Source organism: Daphnia magna, unplaced genomic scaffold (assembly GCF_020631705.1).
Source record: "Daphnia magna isolate NIES unplaced genomic scaffold, ASM2063170v1.1 Dm_contigs270, whole genome shotgun sequence".
Taxonomy (NCBI): domain Eukaryota; kingdom Metazoa; phylum Arthropoda; class Branchiopoda; order Diplostraca; family Daphniidae; genus Daphnia; species Daphnia magna.
In genome coordinates, this window is record NW_025533212.1 from 52,360 (window position 1) to 66,619 (window position 14,260).

The following is a 14,260-nucleotide window of genomic DNA, read 5'->3' on the forward strand; positions in this document are numbered from 1 at the left end:
TATCTTACCCTACCCTTTGCAAACGCCTGGAGAAAAGGTGGACAAAGTTTAAGTTGCATTTCCTTCAAGAATTTTCTATGACGTTGCTGTTACATCACCGCGACACAACACAGCTCTTCGTTTGGAACTTGAGCCATATTCGAGACAAATTAAACCGGATATTATACTCGTACGATTTGACACCATCAGGATTTCGTTAAACATTGGGGAAAACAACGCAGAAAGGCATTGCAAAAGTCCTTTTGTTCCAGATTTATCAGATGCCTGAGAGTTGCAGGAGACACACACACCGATGCCTGTGTGTAATCGGTATAATGTAAGGGAGTGGTAAAGCGTTCTTACCACCGGCCATTTTCAACATCTGTCTTGTCCCAAGAGACTGACTCTAAACAGTTCTGCTAGCATCCCTCTGAATCTTAAACTCTGAAAGACGCTTTCCCACGAACCATTACACAGCACCTGCTAAACGATTCATAAAAAAAGATTATTATGTTTGCTTGCCCTTGGTTTGTTTTTCCCACTCTGATATCTGTGATGCAATGTCGTTTCAAACGACTAGTCGACATTTGCCTTCGTCTCTTGTGGCTGTAAGCGTCTCCTTTCCGATGCGAAGGCGTTCGACGGTCAGTCGAATTTCGAACTCGGACGGAGTAAGTGTTAATTGATAATCATCTGACCAATATCGGGAACTGCAAATCAACCTTATCTTTAAACTATACTCAGAGGTTGCGTAAACTTGAGTCCAGGTTAGTTAATAAAGTAAGAGTTGCGTTTTATTCTGAGTTCACGATTGGAAACGTTAGGAAATGGAACGCAGGCGGCCATGGGCAAATCGCAGCCAAACAACCAATTGGCGTATTCCCGATTCGAGAAACTGTCGCCCGCAAACGTTAAAGTAAATTGTTTGTTTAATTGTTTTCACCGTGTCACATATAACTTGATTCGTTTCATACAACATAAGAGACTTGTTCAGTCGTTAGTTTTAGTATTTTGAAAGGAGATATGTGCTACTGTAGCAAGGAATTCTGTGTAATTTGATGTCAGTCTCCGATGACGTTATTGGCCTTGTGACTGGTGCTAAAGGCATGTTTCCATAAAACTCGAGCTGAAAAGCAAAAACATAGTAACATTTTCATTTGTTATAGTGTTTTTTTTTAATCTACAACATCTTCTCTAGTAGTCGATTTTCTTTTGATTAGGAAGCCAAAGAGTATTTTTACACGGATCGATCTGGATACGAAATTTTATGATGGACAAGACGTAGAAGGCATCCATCTGTTGACAGATTTCGACCAAGTGCGAGAACTCCAGGTGCGTTTGGGTCGCTTTTCTAAAGGACCCGTAGACTTCTTCCCAGCAAATTGGCCCGTTTCACTATCGGCGGAAAACATTTCCGATCTCACGTCCGGCAACTATGTCGTGGCTCCTAAACCAACTGGACCGCGTTTCCTTCTTTACGTCGACTCTTCCGGCGAAATGTTTCTAGAAAACATGACGCAACACATCTTCCGCGTAGATGAGGATCATGCCGTCAACATGGTATCATTCGATGGTCGATCCATCACTGATACTGTCCTGGACGGTGACTTATGTAAAGCGAAATTTGATGACAAATGTAGCGGTGGAGAAGACAGTCCGGAGAAGTTGACATTTGTAATTCGGGATGCAATTCGGTGCAAGGGCTTAGACCTAACAGACATGAACATTGTCGAACGTATTGGTTTTGTCAAGGTAAGTTAATTTACAGTGAAATAATTATCCAACTCTTAATCTTATTCTTATATCACTGAATAGGAAGAAATCATGAAACCACGATTGTACGCTTTGAAAAACAGCAAGGAGTCCAACCAAAAGGAGGCGTTCACCCTAGACATAGTCGAATACTTTGAAGCTTATCAAACCGAGAATTATTTGAACAGTGGATTCGAAGAGCGCTTCAAATATCCAATGCGCTCATTCATTTTCTTCCCGCGAAGGAAGGTAAGTTTCAAATATATTCATATCTTGATGGTATAGTAATACGTTTCATATCGAAAGGGTTACGTCTGTGGAACCAACCACGACATCTTTCAGTGGATAGAAAATGAGATTCACTTATGCAGTTTTCGTCTAAGAATTCCAAAAGGGGTGAAAGAGTAAGAGACAATGTTAGTTTTGTTTAAACAGGTAAACTCTTACATGATTATTTTTATATTGCAGGCCGAAAGAAGCCGATCTACTTGTTGGTGGCCCTAACAGGACAGAAATGAAATGGGAAACGATTCCGCTTACGGATGAAATTCGAAAGCTAGACGGCTGCATTATAGATTGTCGCTATGAAGATCATCATTGGGTTTTCGTTAAAGAACGTCTCGACCGCAACCATCCAAATGGAAGGAATGCATTATTAGGTATGTTTTGACGTTGTTCTTAATGAAACCAGTAAATTTGTAATATTGGTTCCATTTCTCTGAATGTAGGGAAGATCCATGCCGAAGAACACCCGGTATCGCGTCATTTGCTCTTGACAACTCTGGACCAATGCAGAGGATTTGATTGAACAAAAACAAAATTTTCAAAGTTTGAACAATAATATCAGTTGAAATATGTCGGTAATTGAATAAGGCATCCCTTTAATCGTATCTTAATCTGGAAAACAATACAGTCGTTAATAATGAAAGACTTAAACTGCTGGCTTTGGGGGTTACCAAGAGTCGCATGGCCGGCAATCTCATATAGGTCGGAACAGCGATTTATACTGATTCTGCTCAAAAACAACCTCGAATCAAAATGTTTTTCAATGAAATAATTTCCCTTTTCAGCTTCATTTTCACGTTCATTTTCTTTGCCATTTCCATACTCTTTTCATGTTTCGCCCTCCTCCTTTTTATCGGTTTATGCAGTATGTGTTTGTTTGGTCGGTTTATTTTCTACCACTCCAAAATCAAACTGATACTCGGAGGATTACCAGAACTGAAGTCAGGCAAAGGAAAAAGCATACAATCCGTAATGGATTCTCTGTCGAAGAAGGGCCTGAACGAAGCGGATGCACGACCTCTCATTTCCCGAATCGAATGGTGGAACAAAATCAACCTTCTCGTGAACTCGTTGACGGAAAATCAACCGGAGCTGTTGGATAATGTGATCAACGATATCAAAGTGCTTGTCGGTCATCATGGACTCGAGCGGGACCTGATAGAAGCAGATTTGACGCAAATCATTGTCAACAAAGCCCTAGAAGATCCTTCAAAGACCCACCTGTTGGCCCATCTCTTTCATCGACTGATTGAAAGTCAGACCTCCTGGACACAAAGTCTTGGCCACCGACTGTTCCAGATCATCGTGAAAGAGCTCAACACACTGTCTGACGTTGACAAGAAGAATAACGCCATCCAACTAATGGCTGCCATTTTCAAGAGAAGAGTTCCAGGAGTGCCCGACGATTGGATAACTGACACAGCCGAATGGTTGATCAAACGCTTCGATGCAGATATCAAGCACTCCAGCCAACAACTGTGCCTCTTTTTGTCAACGATATTAGTCAACGAACACGATGATGACTGTAACTTACTCCCATCGCAACAAAGGCAGTTGTTGCCCTGTGTTAAAGCACTGGAGAAAGCGATACTCGGGCGAAAGTTTAATAAAGTTGTTAACGTCGAAAACGAGACTGAGACGGACCCGGACAATAGAATGGATTTAGAGTGGAAATGGTGTAGGAGAGAATGCGGAAATTGACTTCCCTTTTTGTCCAATGATTATGTTTCAATAAAATATCGGTCGAATTATTCTTGATTTCATTTAAGTTTAAGAACATCAATTAGTGAATTTAAAAAAATAAGGATGTATTAGAAATCCTGAAAGGTAAACGTTCTTTTACCTGTCACAATCAATACAAGGTAAACAGCTGGAGTGATGACATGAAACATTAAATCGGTTATCGAAACGGAAGCATCACGCACAAACGCAATCTAGGGAATTTAACGAGGCCCTTTGTAACAAAACTAGACGGATATATGGTTGCCATAATCAGCCATTGACTTCAAAGTTGTGCAGAGGGAACGTATGTAGGTTAATCGGTGCGCCAGGTATAGCCAAACAAACCTGAAATTTCATACAATGTGCATTTCTTCTTTGTATATCAACGGGAAATAGCCGTTTTCCCTGGGTCGCGTACGGATCCTCTATATTTTCTATAAAGGATAGGTTGACTACCTATTTATAATTTTTAAATATTTGGAAGACAAGTTTATTTGGTAGATTGTTTTATTTCACGAGGAGATTACAAACTACGGATAACATTCTGAAATCCAATATATACTGACGATGAATAAATTGATCAATTAAAAGCAGGGCCAGCACCGAGGTGAGTGAACATCAACAAGCAACGCAACAACCACAGTTAAGTCTTGAATTATAAATAGGACTCAACAATTGATTAGTGAATCTTTGATTTAATGGGAATAGATCGTACGCTTTTAGTAATTTTCACTTTAGTCGTCTTACGAACGGCATCGGTGCTGGAGACTGCAGATCCGGCCGGAATCGATGTCCTCGTTGCTTTACGGATGTGACTGCTAACGACCACCACCTTAGAGCCGGAAGAATTGTCCTTACGTTTCGGTACTCTGTGTTCTGTGGATTGCTTTGACATCTTCTTTGATCGCACGGCTTCCTCTGTACTTGGACTTTCTTTCTCGATTACCTTAGGCTATTCAATTCACACAACAATCAAGTCTTTCTCAATCAAGTGGCATTTGAAAAGCATATACCGTTTGGATGGGTGTTGTCCCTGTTGCAGGTAACGTTCGATCTGTTCCAGTGAACGAATTGTCTTCGTTCGACTCATCTTTGTTCGTATCGATTCGATATTTCCCTTTGAAGCTTGATAATCAAAATTTAATATGAATATTGAAAGAAATGCTATGCATTAAACTGACCGTGTGAGAGCCGTGGCGACGTTATTGGTGGCTGCCAACCGACTCATTCCTGTGACTGTTACTTTACCTACGAGATGTTGCGTCCGGATGTGAAGTTTCTTTAGCCAATCTTCCATCTCCTCACCTGTGAACTCGGCATTGTCATCGAAATCGCTTGGTAAAACGGCCAGCTGATTGCGATTGTCAATCTGTTTGTGTCCGTCCCCATCGACTTGTTCGTCATCGAATTCGCCAGCCACTTTCTTTTTGCGATGGAAGACACGATCAGCCGCGTTTTCCAAGCTGAACATTTTCACTGTCTTCTCGATGGCTTTACCGTAATTCATTTAAATCGGTATATTCAACTTGTGGTGTTAATGTTTAATATGATTACCTTCATCTTCATCTTGAATTTGTTGTCGAGCTCTCAATTGCCTTTTAGGCCCGTTCACATAGTCGGCTTTCTCCATCTTTCACTGAACTCAAGAAAGCTGAACTACCTCTGTAGTTTCGAAACTTTTGCAAACTACAAGACAATACGTCTATACAATACCTGAAAGCACTGCGAACAAACTTCTCGTTCATTTTCATTTTTGAAGCGGGGAACAGTTTCAGTTTGTTCCGCGAGTGTAAACATATCCAATCCGAATAGAAATCAATGACGTGGGGCGTGTACTGAGCATCAGCCATTCCTATTTTGAAATCATACATGTAATATATGGAGCTTTTCTTATCTGTGTATAGTGCATGGCGTGCGTCCATATGACAGTGAAAAATGGAAACCATACATATACCATTCGTTATTGTAGTGCTCGTCCAACGATTCTATAGCAACTCGACCTGAAGTATAGTGGACTTGATTGAAGTTACGCCTTCGATCAATCAAAATGTTTGGGCAGTAGTATATCGAATAACTCTTCCGTAAAGTTCCACGGCTTATTCCATACCGAGTAGTTTATATTTAAAGATAAATTTTTTTTTTTATATTCCTATACAATTGCAAAGCCTTGTCTGAATTTTGAATCTTATAGTTTGTCTTTTAATAATGTGAAATAGAGGCTATTAATGCCTGTTGGTCGTCAGTATACAGCAGTTTATGAATCGAATATACAATAAAACAATCTGCAATAAAAGACAAATTTATTTTTGGCATGTTATTCTTCTTATTAATACTATTGAAAGCGGCACGCGATCTTCGCCTCTTTGAATTGTTTATTTACGGGGGACTGATTGTATTACTTATTTAATCAAGACATGCTTTTTTTTCTTTGAAGTTTGTGTCACGCTAATAAACAATCAATTCTCGTCTCTGGAACTTTTCGCCAAGTTTTGTGAACGAGTTTGCAGAGACATTGGTTGTTGCGTTATAACATATTATATATCCAATTCATCAATTTAGATTGGTTTGAGGCGTCTGATTCTAAAGCATTTTAAACTGGGAAACGCATCAAGAAAATATTAGTTAATTTCATGATCCTACCAGGGATCGAACCTGGAATCTCTTGCTCCGTAGGCAAGCGCCTTATCCATTGGGCCACAGGACCTTGTTGGATCAACAAAACTCTAGGACTTTAAAATTCAAGTCAGGTAATGTTATACCTCTTTCACCTACAAGTTGCCAATGGGAAGGGTACGATAAAAGAATGAAATTTGAGCTCCCAGCCTTCTCCACCGTGTTTCACCATTTCCACCATCGAATAGGTACGGTAGAGAGAATAATGAAAAGAAAAAGCCTTGAAAAAGTAATTAGCGATCCATGACGATAGCCAAGAACAGACGAAGCCTTGGATTTGACAAGTCTATACCCATCATTCGTTTTTGCCGTCTCTTTTTTCTCAGGCCACCGATTATGCAAAGAACGACACACAATTATTCGCTGCTTCGCCATAATTGCACTATGTACAGTTATGTACAGCCCAATTATGTGACACTTGGGGTCGCTGTGGATTATGGGCTCGTGAGAATCGCTTAAGCTTATAATTACACTGTCGAGTTTACGAGTGACGTATAGATTCTAATAGTAATGGTTACGTTTGTTTTAAAGAGAGCTATGCTGTTCAGGTATATGAGCGTTTAAACGATGGGATGCAACCAAAATTCGGATTTTGTTGTTATACTTTCATGATTTCAGATGGACCTGCTATTGATACCCGCCTGGATTATGGGTCTCTACCAACAGAATCGTACTCTAGGCCAAACCAATTATTACGTTAGACCTGGTGAAAGTAGATCGTCTCCGCAAGTAGGTACAGTTAGACACCCTACAATTCTAGGTAATATAACACTTGACACATCAATATTGTTGACCATATCTCATCTATTAGATTAAATATTAAGTGACAATTAGTCCAGGATGATTTGCCTAACCATCTAACGTGATGGCCCTCCTTTATAAGTGTAGCCGTGCTTGCCTGTTAGTGTGACGAGTCGAGAGGGATATTTCCAGTCGACGAGACGTCTTGATTTATAGCTGCCCGCACCGCAATCCAATCATCAACTGGTAATGTACTGACAGGTTACAAGTTCCAGTTCTTCACGTTATTACATTTTCAACAGGAATGTACAAACAAATGATCTTCCTGCCCTACTGGATGCTACTCTTCTTAGCCATTTGCTACACAACAGAAGCATCACCTTATTATTATAGCGAACCTCCTCCGCAAGCCAGACCTTATTCAGACGTGTCACCGCCTGAAATTGATAACAATCCGGCCGTAGAACCGTATCCTGTTCCTCCACATTCAGTGTCATCTTATGCTGCTCCTCTTATTGTGCCATTTCTTTCTGCTGATTATCAAGCGTCTACTCCAAACACGAACGCATTCACCGAAAGCGCTACTGCTATGACAGTCAATGAAGAAGTCGGAACTGATTGGAGCTCTACGAGTACAGACTACGTCACCGAGCCTATTGAAAATTACGATACGACTACTGGTGAAACAAGTTTCTGGATTTTGGAAACAACTTCTAATGGATCTGATCCTTACGAAGGCACTACAAACGCACCTATTCATTGGCCTCCCCATCTTGAAGCAATATAGTTTAATTTGATCATCGTATCATAATAGCGTTATGTAAAATTATCGAGAATCTCTGCTGTTATTGAGTTTGACATCCTGTGAATTGTTGGAAGTTGCACATACTTGTTTTTCTCATTAATACAACAGTTCATCTATATCGGCGTCAAGGACGTTTTGATTCGCTGAAAGGAAATTTCAGTTCAAAGACGACGAGAAAACAAATCAGCGTTGCCTTTGACAACATCAATTGAAATGTTCTTATTGACTGTATCCTAGTTGACGTAAAAGTTCCCCTGGCGAGCGTAAATAACGGATAATTGTGGAATTATTCAACCAAGAAATTCAGCCAGCCCGCTCTTCCGTTTTCGTTTCCATGACAAAGTTTTCAAGAAATGAGAATTTATTTTGCATTTTGCACGTGTAGGTTGTCATCTGTTTTACGATAAATGTGAGTGTATAGGGGGTTGATACGAGTCCGTTTGCAAATGACAGTTCCCACAAGAGTCGGTTATAAACCGAGGAAAACGTAATAGCGCGACTTGCAAACTGTGTTGACCATCCGATGAGAATGGTCTTCTTTTGTTTCTATTTGCTACTTTTAATAGTGAACACGGTTTCAACAAATCCACCAGCTTTTACTAGTAAAACATGATAGCCATTTTAAAAAATGAATTATGTCATTTAATGATTTTAGATCATTTGATTTTAGAATCGCCGAATGAAAAGCAACGAGCATTTTCTAAAGGACACCCACTCAAGATTGGAATTATTAACGTAAGTAATCGCAGCATAGAATCTTATGTTTATAAAATGTAATAACATAACAAAATAGATTCCTCCATACGTATTGGTGCAATACGATGCTGGAGGCAATATCAGTTACGTCGAAGGTTTCGTTCCTGAAATTATTTCGTGGATGGCAGAAAAATACGATTTTACGTAAGTATTTACGGTAAAATAATTATTCAAAAAAAAATATCTGTACCGTCTTTGTCGTATTTAGCTTCGAATATGTGGAACCACCAGACGGAGCTTTTGGGGCGTTCATTAACGGTTCCTGGAACGGTCTTATTGGAATGGTTGTCCGCGGTGTAAGCATGAAAAACATTTTGCTACAAGTTAATCCTTTTTATTGCGATGTTTTCCATCAGGAAATTGCAATTGTGGCCACAGCATTATCGGTGACGTACCCACGATCTCTAGTCGTCGATTACACCTACGCATTTTCTGATGACCCAATTTCGTTACTGATTCCTTTCCCTCAACTAGACAGTACCATTTCTGGCATCATCAAACCTTTCCAATACGAGGTTTTCTCCTAGACAGCAACAACAACAACATCTTTATAAACCATTATTCAAATTTCTAGGTGTGGATTGGGATTTTCCTCTGTCTGCTAATTGCATCTGTCGTCATCTGGTTGATTTCTCGGGCCCAATGGCGCATCAATCGTCAATCATTTCACGGCCAGACGGGGTGTTTCCCTCATTTTTGGTTTCTCTTTCGTGTCGTAACCAATCGTAATGAATGCTTGTCACGCCCAATCAACTAGCAACTAATAGGCCTATTTTTTTTTGGGCTGATTATATAGCTAGCGATGTCATCTCTTTTACATTCGCCACGAGAATAGTAGTGGCATCTTGGTTGCTGATGGGCACTGTCTTCGTCAATTGCTACACCAGCAGTTTGTTATCTTATTTGATGGCTCCTACGTTCTTACCATTAATCAGCACAGTCCAAGATTTGGCAGACAGCCATGACATACAGATAACAACGCTAAAGCATTCTTCAGTCGATTCTGCATTACTCGTAATATTTTAAAAGATTTGTCAATAATTACATGCTACTATTTCTTGAAATTGTAAATCGACAGGCGGCAACAACCGGTTCGTTTGCTAAACTTGGCGCAAGTCTTCGAGCCCACCCTGAAAATCTTCTGAGTATATTGGAAAATATTGAAGACATAGTATTTCATCAACGGAAAGCTTTTTCTTACGTAAGATGGCAATAGTAAGGTTTTATTAAATGTTGATTGATTGAGAACATGTTGGTGTATACAGCAAGAAACTTCGCTGAAGCAAACAATCTACGATGACTTTAGGACTCATAAACAATGTCGACTTTTCATTGCTAAAGAACCACTTTTTCCTGATCAAATTGCATTTGCCCTAGCGAAATCAAGTCCGTTGACAAAAGCCTTTAACTACGAGTATGTTTTCAAAATTTTAAATGATTTGTTTCTGAATTCTAAAGAACGTTTGGTCTGAAAAAAGGGTTACTTGGCTCCGGCAACTTGGATTGTTAAACCATTGGATAAATTCTTATTTACCGAGACCGTATCGATGCTCTGCTCCGCTTTCTTCTTTTCGGCCAAAACCAAACGAGCGTTTGACTCTTAATTATCTTTCGAGTGCTTTCCTTCTTTACGGTGTCGGCATCAGTGTCTCCGTATTGGCTTTCGTGTTGGAGCTCATTTACAGTTGGTGGAAGAGACGAGTAATTAAGGTTACGCCATTCAATAATCAACGAAGACGTTTGCGTGCTGAATGGAATTAGGTCAAATTTCTTATTTCCTTATTGAGAAGGGAAGAAACTGTAACACACTTCACTAATAGTCTGTTTATACTACATCCTTTGCTTAGTCCTAGCTAAAATATTTAACTTAGGCTTACTGAGTTATCTATTCATATTCATATGAATATAAAGATCCTTTGGCTATGGATTCATCGAACTTATAGTCGAAAAATTTTTTAATTTATAATACCATGAGAAAATAAAAGATGTATCTTTCACACCTTTGGGATGGTCAGCATGAAGAAAATAGAGAATCCTAATAAACATAACCCCATATGTAGCTTCTTGTTTTACTTAATGTGGGTTAAGATAGGAGAGACTGCGGAATAAAAATACTGAACGTGCCAGGGATCGAACCTGGAATCTCCTGCTCCGTAGGCAGGCGCCTTATCCATTGGGCCACACGTCCTGTTCTTGGTTAAAAAAATTATACCATGTACTTCATAGTCAACTGGGAAAAACCATCCCAAACGAAATTATGAAGATAAAAATTTTCGCAGAAACTTTACCAAACGCAGTGTTAAATTCTAGAATATCCAGACAGAAAACAGTAGAATAAAAATAAAAATGAACGTGCCAGGGATCGAACCTGGAATCTCCTGCTCCGTAGGCAGGCGCCTTATCCATTGGGCCACACGTCCGCTGCTACAATGCAAATCTTTCTTGAAGTATTTAGGGTAAATTGGATTGAAACTTTAATACACGAATCAAATGCCCATTTTATCAATTTTGCCTAACGCCAAAGAAGCACGCAGTGCAAAATACATAACCAGAATCATTCTTTAATGTAAAGCAGAATGGAAATAACAATTGCATAATAGAAACAATCACTTTAAACTAATTGTAGTAAAGATAGCTGTAATATTTATGAATTCTTACGATAAATACGTTGCATACAAAAATGTCTGCGTAAATAAATCAAAATGAACGTGCCAGGGATCGAACCTGGAATCTCCTGCTCCGTAGGCAGGCGCCTTATCCATTGGGCCACACGTCCTTGCACTGAAAAAGTTTTGCAAAATATAAATTCCAGATTAAAATAAAGCGAGGGGTAACCTAAAAGTTCCAAACACCATTAAAAATGCCAGGAATTGAATCTGGAATTTTTTTTCTACGAAGGCAGGCACCTTACACAACAGGCCCGGTTATTAAAACAGTTATAAAACCGTTCAGTTTTAGTTTAAAACATCCCACTCCATAAAGCCATAAAACTGTATTCAGTACGTGGGAAAACAAAGGGATCAACCAGGGATCTTGAATTTTACTGTCTTGCATTTTAAAGTACAAGTTAAGAAAGTGTTCATTAGATTTTCGCTTTATTATTTTCTACTCTTTGGACTTGGAGAGTAAAACAAATAATTCCCACGCGGATTTTAAAAAACCTTGTTGTGTGTAAATTTTGTCCGGAAGTAAAAATGAACGTGCCAGGGATCGAACCTGGAATCTCCTGCTCCGTAGGCAGGCGCCTTATCCATTGGGCCACACGTCCTTGAATTATGGAAGTCTTCATAGTTTTGTAATTGCGATTTGAGTAACCCCTACTTGACCCATTGCAACATCAGTTTCTTATCTAAAAGCATAAATCAACATGGCAATGATCTGGTATATCCTGCTTCATATGCGGTCGTCGTTTCCTTGGATCAAAGGTCGTAAGATCTATTCATGAATAGTCGTATGATGTGAATTACTTTAGAAGTGCATTTGAGTACTACACACAAGTATACAAATGATAAACTGTAGGAACCAGGATGTCATCCTACAAATATTCATAAAAATCAAAATTAGAAACAGGTCATTTTAATAATAGCTATCTGAGGTAATTTGATTTATTTGAGAAAATTATTGGAGGACTAGGTGATGTTTTGATATACGTGAGAGGTGACTAGAGCTATTCAATTCCCCGAAAATTATAGAAAGGATCTAATATAAATATGCAATGGCTTTGCAATAGCATAAAGTGATTGATGTGTTGAGAGAAAAATAGATATGACATGACCATACAACTATGTTGTCAATCCACGCAGTATTGATTTGATCAAAGGAAATGTGTTGTTCCCGCAAATGTTATTATAATCGTCACAATTGAGATCGAAGACCATAACTCCACCAAAATAATTACTTCTTATCCACTTTGCCTATGTGAATAAATAAATTCCATTAGTAAAATGCGGGATTGCCAGTTTTTAAATAATTTATACAATACCTTTTCTTCTAAACTTTGTTCATCGTCATATGAGATCCAAGACCTTTTGTGATATGCAAAGGGAACGCGGCTTTCCGCGTCAAACTCTCTGATTCCACCGTTGGCTAGAAATTGGCACACAACAGGATATGAGATCTGTCCACCAATGCCTACAGTGCCAGCACCGATTGCCGGAGCATAGAGACCATGAAAATTTGGATTGTACAACCTGAAAGAATTAAAGATTATTGCATCATCTTAAAAATAAATTCGAGTAGAGCTTTGACTTACTGATATGTCTGACCGTAAGTTGGCAATCCTATAACTATTTTCTCCCTCGGCATTCCTAGTTGCACCCAATAGAACGAAGTCCAATTCAAATTGACTGTACTGAACATGTTCCATTCATCGGAGCGAGGGTAGAGCGGCGAATTGTGACCCGTAAGAGGAAGGTACCATTTGAATGAGTGAAAATCGTATCCCATCAAAGATACAAAGTCCACATATTTTGCCATTTGAGCTACGCGATAACTTCGATCAATGATAGACTTGGAAGCGGCTACAGCCACTGATATGGTAAGGTTATACAAAGGATTCTTATAAACATAATAGAGTTCTTGCAGCAACATTTGAAACATGAATCTCTCTTCGAACGGTCTGTACCAGGCGGGAAATTCCCAGTCGACATCGATTCCATCAAATCCCATTTTTATTAAATATTTTGCTGAATTAACTGCAAACTCTTCACGGTCTTCAAGTGTTTCTATTACACTATGAAAACCTAAATCATTACTGGCTCCACCTACAGAAAGTAAGATTTTCAACTCTGGAGCAAGTTTCTTCAATTGAATGATTTCTTTGTAAGTGACTTCATCCTTTTCGCCAACAGGAGCCAATAAACCGCCAGAAATTTTTGCAAAACCAATGATGATGTGAGTACAAAGGGAAACATCAATTTGGCCAGGTTGAAGGAAAGGCCATTCCTCACTAGGTACTGTGTAGTAGCAGACTCTTCTAAAACTGTGGTTGATCTGTTGTTGTCTTCGGGTGACATGGTATTTTTTTGGACCATGAAGATGTCGACTGTGATGGCGAGCGGCCCTGCTATAAACTTCCTGACGATATAGTCTATTTGTTATTCCTGGAAGGAATAATGTGGCGTTTTCAAAATTCCATTGATGTACAGGAGGTCCCGAAAGAGACGTTAGCTTGGTTGATGATGTGAAACCCAAGAACGTCAGGCTTAACTTAGACATGAAACCGTAGATAACGAAAAGAACGCACAGTACTATAGCAATGCTAAGCATCTTTGAAATCAAGGTAATCGTCATTTTGAAATTTATCGTATGAAAAAACCAGTTTCTTTCACATCACTGTTAATAAAGCTGTTTTCTTAAATAATTTGTCAAAATTTCCCCTGTTTTACTTGTTTTATCTGTCAAACACAACGTTGCCGAGTTTCATTGGCCACGAAAAATTTTCGGCTACATTATACAAAAAAAAATGCTTACGTATTTACTCAAAGTTTTTTATTTAGTTAAGTATAAAGTTAAATATCTAACAGGAACGATCATAATTTTTTTGTT

The 14,260-nt window shown here is 39.1% G+C and overlaps 4 protein-coding genes and 5 non-coding genes across 9 annotated transcripts; 2 read left to right on the plus strand and 7 right to left on the minus strand.

The window, feature by feature from the left end:
• Positions 1-561: 561 nt before the first annotated feature.
• LOC123468033 (mRNA-capping enzyme-like) lies at positions 562-2,540 on the plus strand. Its single transcript, XM_045167731.1, has 7 exons — positions 562-746; positions 804-895; positions 1,200-1,731; positions 1,795-1,980; positions 2,038-2,135; positions 2,200-2,390; positions 2,460-2,540. The coding sequence occupies exons 2-7, from the start codon at positions 807-809 to the stop codon at positions 2,537-2,539; spliced, it is 1,176 nt and encodes a 391-aa protein (XP_045023666.1). The 5' UTR covers positions 562-746; positions 804-806; the 3' UTR covers position 2,540.
• A 1,687-nt stretch (positions 2,541-4,227) lies between these two features.
• On the minus strand, positions 4,228-5,447 carry LOC116918151. Its single transcript, XM_032923764.2, has 4 exons — positions 5,293-5,447; positions 4,920-5,229; positions 4,752-4,863; positions 4,228-4,690 (listed from the first exon to the last, which is right to left on the minus strand). The coding sequence occupies exons 1-4, from the start codon at positions 5,366-5,368 to the stop codon at positions 4,418-4,420; spliced, it is 771 nt and encodes a 256-aa protein (XP_032779655.2). The 5' UTR covers positions 5,369-5,447; the 3' UTR covers positions 4,228-4,417.
• A 922-nt stretch (positions 5,448-6,369) lies between these two features.
• Positions 6,370-6,442, minus strand: Trnar-acg. The gene has a single exon. It is a non-coding gene; the product is annotated as a tRNA-Arg (tRNA).
• Positions 6,443-7,741: 1,299 nt separating this feature from the next.
• On the plus strand, positions 7,742-10,772 carry LOC116918479 (glutamate receptor ionotropic, delta-1). Its single transcript, XM_045167738.1, has 10 exons — positions 7,742-7,889; positions 8,628-8,692; positions 8,751-8,857; positions 8,922-9,009; positions 9,070-9,228; positions 9,288-9,438; positions 9,510-9,727; positions 9,792-9,914; positions 9,979-10,127; positions 10,192-10,772. Exons 1-10 carry the CDS (start codon positions 7,742-7,744, stop codon positions 10,472-10,474), a joined length of 1,491 nt encoding a protein of 496 aa, XP_045023673.1. The 3' UTR covers positions 10,475-10,772.
• A 56-nt stretch (positions 10,773-10,828) lies between these two features.
• Trnar-acg lies at positions 10,829-10,901 on the minus strand. Its single transcript has one exon. It is a non-coding gene; the product is annotated as a tRNA-Arg (tRNA).
• Positions 10,902-11,060: 159 nt separating this feature from the next.
• On the minus strand, positions 11,061-11,133 carry Trnar-acg. The gene has a single exon. It is a non-coding gene; the product is annotated as a tRNA-Arg (tRNA).
• Positions 11,134-11,416: 283 nt separating this feature from the next.
• On the minus strand, positions 11,417-11,489 carry Trnar-acg. Its single transcript has one exon. It is a non-coding gene; the product is annotated as a tRNA-Arg (tRNA).
• Positions 11,490-11,908: 419 nt separating this feature from the next.
• Trnar-acg lies at positions 11,909-11,981 on the minus strand. The gene has a single exon. It is a non-coding gene; the product is annotated as a tRNA-Arg (tRNA).
• A 191-nt stretch (positions 11,982-12,172) lies between these two features.
• Positions 12,173-14,124, minus strand: LOC123468032 (chitinase-3-like protein 2). Its single transcript, XM_045167730.1, has 3 exons — positions 12,966-14,124; positions 12,696-12,903; positions 12,173-12,627 (listed from the first exon to the last, which is right to left on the minus strand). Exons 1-3 carry the CDS (start codon positions 14,003-14,005, stop codon positions 12,496-12,498), a joined length of 1,380 nt encoding a protein of 459 aa, XP_045023665.1. The 5' UTR covers positions 14,006-14,124; the 3' UTR covers positions 12,173-12,495.
• Positions 14,125-14,260: the final 136 nt, after the last annotated feature.